Source organism: Crocuta crocuta, unplaced genomic scaffold, assembly GCF_008692635.1.
Source record: "Crocuta crocuta isolate KB4526 unplaced genomic scaffold, BGI_CrCroc_1.0 scaffold77, whole genome shotgun sequence".
Classification (NCBI taxonomy): Eukaryota; Metazoa; Chordata; class Mammalia; order Carnivora; family Hyaenidae; genus Crocuta; species Crocuta crocuta.
Genome location: NW_027532172.1, coordinates 6,940,814 through 6,946,813, shown reverse-complemented (window position 1 = coordinate 6,946,813; position 6,000 = coordinate 6,940,814). Strand labels below are relative to the sequence as shown.

Genomic DNA, 6,000 nt, shown 5'->3' with positions numbered 1-6,000 from the left:
ACTAAGCCACCCAGGCGCCCCTCCAAATATCTACTTTTAATACAGCATCACTTCATATAATAAAACGCCGAGAAAATATTTTATTTCCTGAAAGGTGGTTTTTTTTTTAACCACGGTCTTGAATGATTTTACATGAGTATTAATGTCTCACATCTGCCAATTACTATTCTAACAGCTACTACAATAAGCAAATTTAAGAACAACTTCTATGGACCTTATACGTTAATGTAAGTATTACTCTGCTAATAAATCTGATAACATAAAGTCCGTGAGTACTAAAGAAATGAAGAGTTTAAGGTGCTATTTATACATCAAGACATCTCCTTTCCTAAATATACCAATCCTTAAGGAAAACACAGTTCAGGAAACAAGGCCAAAGCTGAGGTTACTGCTGTCAGCTGAAAAATAACTGCAGCCTATAAATTCTGCTTTTAGTTCCTAAAGATAATAGTGAACTAAGAAAGTGTGCACGAAACACGCGCACAAAAAAAAAGACGTGAATGTGTAAGAACATAACTACTCTTCTGTTTCCATAAATTCAGAATTGATGCTTTTAAAACAAAAAAAATTAGCTTTCTAAAAGATAATGTTTCTGAGTTTATTCTCAAATTACAGACCAACTATTTCTAGACATGACACAAATGCCAAATTATTTCAAGCACAAAAATTTATTTTTATGGATAGTTTCCCTCTGCAGAACCAAACTGAAGAAGAAGCTAACTAGTAAACACAAAAAATTTATTCCATATGAATTGTTTAGAAGTAAACTATATCCTCAAAATACAGCACATTCTTTCTTGAAGAGTTCTTTAATTTGGATTACTAAAATTCTGTAAATAGATTAACGCTCTACGTTTTTCAATTTAAAATTCTGCAAAAGAGATCACTTAAAGATTACTTTCATTTTTAAACCATTTCATATTACGTAACCTAAAAACATCAGTCAATGCCTTGAATGCCTAACATTTCACTTCCACTTTTTCTGTAATGTATTAAGATTTGAAGGAACTGACTGAACTTGGTACTCTAAAACACTAGGAGGATATTATGAAAAGTTTAATCTGCAGTTCAGACCACAGAGCAGAGGTCAAAGAGAAAGCTCTTCTGGATCTATTCGTGGATTTCAACAAAACAGCTGTTGCAGGACTTCATTCTCAGAGCAAGACTAAAAATTCAAGAAACCACTAAGTTGTACAATTTCTCTGCAAAGTTTTAAGTTTCACGCTGAAGTAATGAAATGTAAATTTTTAAATATAGTAAGTGTATTAAAACCTATGGGCTTAAACATAAAAACACCACCACCATGAAGAACATAAATAGCCAGTTAAATGATTATATAAAATATATTCAGGGATAAATGCTACAACACTCACTTTATATCTCATAGTCACCCAGAAGAACTGGAACATGCATCCTCATCGCCCACGTGTGGACAAAGCCACAAAGAACCACAGCTAAGACTAAGCTGGCTGTTATTTGAAGGCATCAACAGGAGGCTTCTGGAAATCTTAACTGTGGTTTCTTAAAAAGATTGAGTAGCACATGATGCAGAGATCTGACAAATACCCTTCCTAACCCAATGCCACATGCATGTCCAGAAACTCACCTGTGTTATACTCCTTCAACTGCAAGTCCTTTACAGGCATGCCATCAGGAGTCCGAAAGGCATTAAGAATCTGCAAGAACACGGTGTTTACACTGATGACACAAATTATTATCTGACATGAATATTTAACTTTCCCTACTGGTTTTTATTCTACGTAATTTAAAGCTATCATTACTTTATAAAGGCAAACTTAACCCATGCATACTCTAGGCATTCAAACTGTTAATGAGTAGAACATAATTATTCAAAACTTCCTAAGTATGTAAAAAAGGCAGAAAGAGCATAACTGTCAAGAACTTGAGCTCTGAAATCAGACTGTCTACATTTCAAGCCTCTCCTGCTCTCTTGCTGTGTAACTTTTCAGTGCTGAGTGTCTCATGTGTTAAAGAGAAGATGATGCCCTGGGCTCAAGTCAGTACAAGGCAAAGGCACTTAACTTCCTCATACCTAATCAGTTCTTTTCCCCATCTTCAAATGGATTGTTCTCTCACAGCATTCAGGCTTGGCTCAAATGTTATTTTCTTAGTGATGCCTTCCCCAACTACCCAATCGAAAACAGCTCCCTACCCCAGTTACGCTTTACACTTTTATTTTAGTTATCTTCAGAGCATTTATCACTGCCTGAAATTATGGGCTTTTGTTTACTTTTTTATTACCCATGGAGGCAGTGACTTTATACTATCCACGGCTATATTATTCAGGGCCCAGCATATGCTTAATATTTGGAGGGAATGAATAAAGAGTACCTATTCATAAGGTACTGTGATAATTAAAGAACTAATGCATGTAAGCATCACATAATGTCTGGCACAGAGTATGCAGTTTGCTCTTCTTATTGTAATATTCTGACCAGATTTCCCTGTACCTTCAGCCATAATTTAGTCAGCCTGTTCTTTAACAATGAGGAGTTGTTTGGCAGCTACCAGTTTTTACTGTTGTAAATAAACTGCATCTTTATGTGTGCAATCCAATCCTCCCTCTTAGATTATGCCCTAAAGGATGGTTATCAGGTCCAAAGACAGCAATCATGTCTTTTTTTTTTTTAAACAAACCCCACCCCAGTGAGTGAATGTATAACTGCTGAAACCTAAATAAGTTCCATGGATTGTACCAGAGCCAATTTCCTGGTTTAGCTATTGTACTATAATAATACAAAACGTTAACCCTACAGGAAGGATACCCAAAACTTCCCTGTACATTTCTTTGCACCATCCTGTGAATCTATTAACTTTCAAAATAAAAAGTTAAAAAACATTTTTTAATTGACGGAAAAAAAAGGAAAAACAAAAAAGAGACTTGCCTCTTCTTTTGTGGCATTTTCAGGCACCCCACTTAATCGAATAAGCTTGCTTGGTTTCTCCTCATTTGGGCCAGTCCTATAATCTTGATCCTTGAATCCACAATAAAAGATTATTTCAGAAAAACGTATGTTAGTATGCAAATGAAAGTAAAGGTTAAATACAGGTTCTAAGGAAAAAATCAAAATTACCTTATCATATTAAGATATGAAAAATTACATTTTTCTCTATTTTTTGAGTTCCAAATTTGATTTCAAATCATTAGTATGTGAGTGTGCTAAAGCCAAGGCTCACTGAAGAATCTTGAAATAGTAAAGCAGAGCATTAAAAGAAACAACACTGAAAGGACTTATAATCAGGAAAAAAAAAACCCTAACATATTCTCATAAATATAATTTTCTTTTCCTGAATGAGAAAATATAAAAAATATTTAAATCAGATGCCACTTGTCAAAGATATCAACTATAAACAAATTTCAGAACAAGATCAAAAGGTATCATCTGACCATATAACTTAACAGTACAATTCAGAGAAATCTTCATTTTCCATATTCACAAAAGCTCAAAACTCTGATGTCTTTTACTCTTGAAAGTATCTTGAACAAGAAATTATATAGTCAATGAGCTCTAACATTCTCAAAATCCATTATTTGGTTAGCATGTCTTAGGATTACTGTCCAAAATAATAAAAACCTGAGTACAGATTAGAAAAATCTATTTCAAAAGATAATATTTGCATTAACCAACTGCAAACATAACTCTCTTCTCTTAGATTATATACACATTAGATTATATATTATATATATTGAAATTCAACAATTAAGTCAATTAAGTTAACTGTAAGAAGATACTTGTAACATTACCATCACTTCCTCATGACTAGGAAAAGACTCGTAGGTATTCTGTGTATCCTAAATGAGTTTAAACAAGAAAATGCACCCTACGGTGTCTGGGTGGCTTGGTCGGTTAATCGTCCAACTCTTGGTCTCAACTCAAGTCATGATCTCCCGATTCGTGGGTTCAAGCCCTGCATAGGACTCTGGGCTGACAATGCAGAGCCTACTTGGGATTCTCTCTCTCCATCCCTCTCTCTGCCCCTCCTCTGCTCATTTGTGCACATGAGTTCTCTCTCTCTCTCTCTCAAAATAAATAAACAAGAAAGAAAGAAAGAAAGAAAGAAAGAAAGAAAGAAAGAAAGAAAGAAAGAAAGAAAGAAAGGAAGGAAGAAAGAAAGAAAATGCACCCTATATAGCCACAAGGTCTGACTAGCAAGAATTTAGAGAACCAACTCCTGAAGACGTACTTTCTAACTAAATCATCCCAATGCATTTCAATCAGCACCATAAAGCAAAAGAAGTATGATCACACCAAAAGTATGATCCTCAAGCTGAGAGCCACTGCTCTAGAGATGTACATTCCATTCCTGAATATACATTTTGGGTTTTTTTTTTAAGGGTTTTATTTTTAAATAATCTCTATACCCAACCTGGACTCAAATTTACAACCCCAAGATCAAGAGTCACATGCTCTACTGACTCCCATTTGTTTTTTAATAGTTATACAAGAAGGGTCCCAGGACCAAGGATCCTAGACTTTACACTTCATCCAGCAGAAAAGGAATCTACTCCATTAACATACCTGAAGGTCTCGTTGGGCATCTCGGGAAGTTTTGCCCTCTGGAAAAGACTTGCTCTGGCCATAGCCAAATATTTGGCTTCCTGGCAGCCTGTGATCCACATCACGATACTCCATGCTTCTGTAATCAGTGTCTTCTCGGCCAAGAAAGTCTAGACCACCTTCTTCTTTAAACACACCAGCATTTGAACTCTGTTGTTCGCCTCCAGAAAGCTGTGACTTGTCTTGGTCTTGAAGTGGACTTTCGCTGTTTTGAAAGTCCGATGAAGACTCATGTTCAAAGGCTACATCTTGTTTTTCTCCTTCTCTTGTTTCTGAATGTTCAAATTCTCCTTTCTGAATGCCAAAAGCAGGCCTTTCTGTTGTATGGTCATGTGTGGATTCTTCTCTCTTGTTCATGTTCATACCAGAATGTTCTCTATCTTGTGTAGAGGGTTGTATGTAATCCAAAATATTTGGATCCACAGAGGGCATCTCCCTATCTTTAAACTCCATACAAGGTCCCACCTCTCTGCTCCTAAAATCCTGATCAGTCCTGGACCTGTGTCTACCTCTGAAATCTGAATGTGGCATATCCCTGTCCCTAAAGTCTAGATCACTAGTACCTGAACCTCGGCCTCTAAAGTCCACCTGTGTTCCATCTTTGTCCCTGAAGTCCAAATCAGATACATCTCTATTCCTAAAATCAGAACGGGACTGGTCTCTGGCCCTGAAATCCAAATCTGACAAATCTCTTGCCCTAAAATCTGCATGGGATCCATCCCGACCTCTAAAATCTAAATCATAAGTGCCCCGGCCCCTGAAGTCAGATGAAGGAGCCTCCCTACCTCTGAAGTCAACAGTGTGAGCATCCCTGTCTCTGTAATTCATGTGAGATGTCTCCCTACCTCTATACTCCATAGAAGTACCATCTCCTCCCCTATAGTCCATAGGTGGTCCTTCTCTATCCCGAAAATCCCCAGAATGTATATCCCTACCCCTGAAGTCCAACTGTGATGAATCTCTGCTCTGGAAATCAGAAGATGAAAAATCTCCCCCCCTGAAATCATGTCCAGGTCCCTCCCCTCCTCGATAGTCACCATGTGGTCCGTCTCTAGCTCCATAGCTGAAAGAATGCTCCTCTACATTTGCAAAGGGAGGCCCCGAATGCCCCTGGAAATCAAAGGGAAGTGAATCTCTGCCAGGAAAGTTGCCAGAGTGTCTCTCTTGAGCATGACTCTTAAGGGGAGGAGGAGGATAATCCCTGTTCCACCCGGGAGCAAACCTTTCTTCTTGGCTCCCACTGTAGAAACAAAGACAGTGTTATTCATATTGTCCAGAGAGTTTGAAATCTACACACCAGCATATTCTTCTCTAATCACAGCACATTCTTCTGCAAACATTTTTTTTTTTTGGCAGAGTTCTGTAACAAGGTCCTAGATCTGCAGAAAACAGCAATGTTTTGCTATTTTAAGACGAAGTG

At 37.2% G+C, this 6,000-nt stretch overlaps 1 protein-coding gene across 4 annotated transcripts in view; it reads right to left on the bottom strand.

The window, feature by feature from the left end:
• Nucleotides 1-6,000, bottom strand: part of RBM6 (RNA binding motif protein 6) — a 93,609-nt gene that overhangs the window by 65,238 nt on the left and 22,371 nt on the right. The window contains exons 3-5 of one of the 4 annotated variants that reach the window (XM_077777379.1): nucleotides 4,542-5,820; nucleotides 2,907-2,996; nucleotides 1,607-1,676 (exon numbers count right to left, since the gene is read on the bottom strand). The exons of 1 other annotated variant lie outside the window; for it this stretch is intronic. In XM_077777379.1, coding sequence (XP_077633505.1) covers nucleotides 1,607-1,676; nucleotides 2,907-2,996; nucleotides 4,542-5,820 — 1,439 coding nt within the window. Of the gene's footprint in view, nucleotides 1-1,606; nucleotides 1,677-2,906; nucleotides 2,997-4,541; nucleotides 5,830-6,000 lie in introns of those variants that run through there. 2 more of the 4 variants (XM_077777380.1, XM_077777382.1) reach the window with 2 other exon arrangements.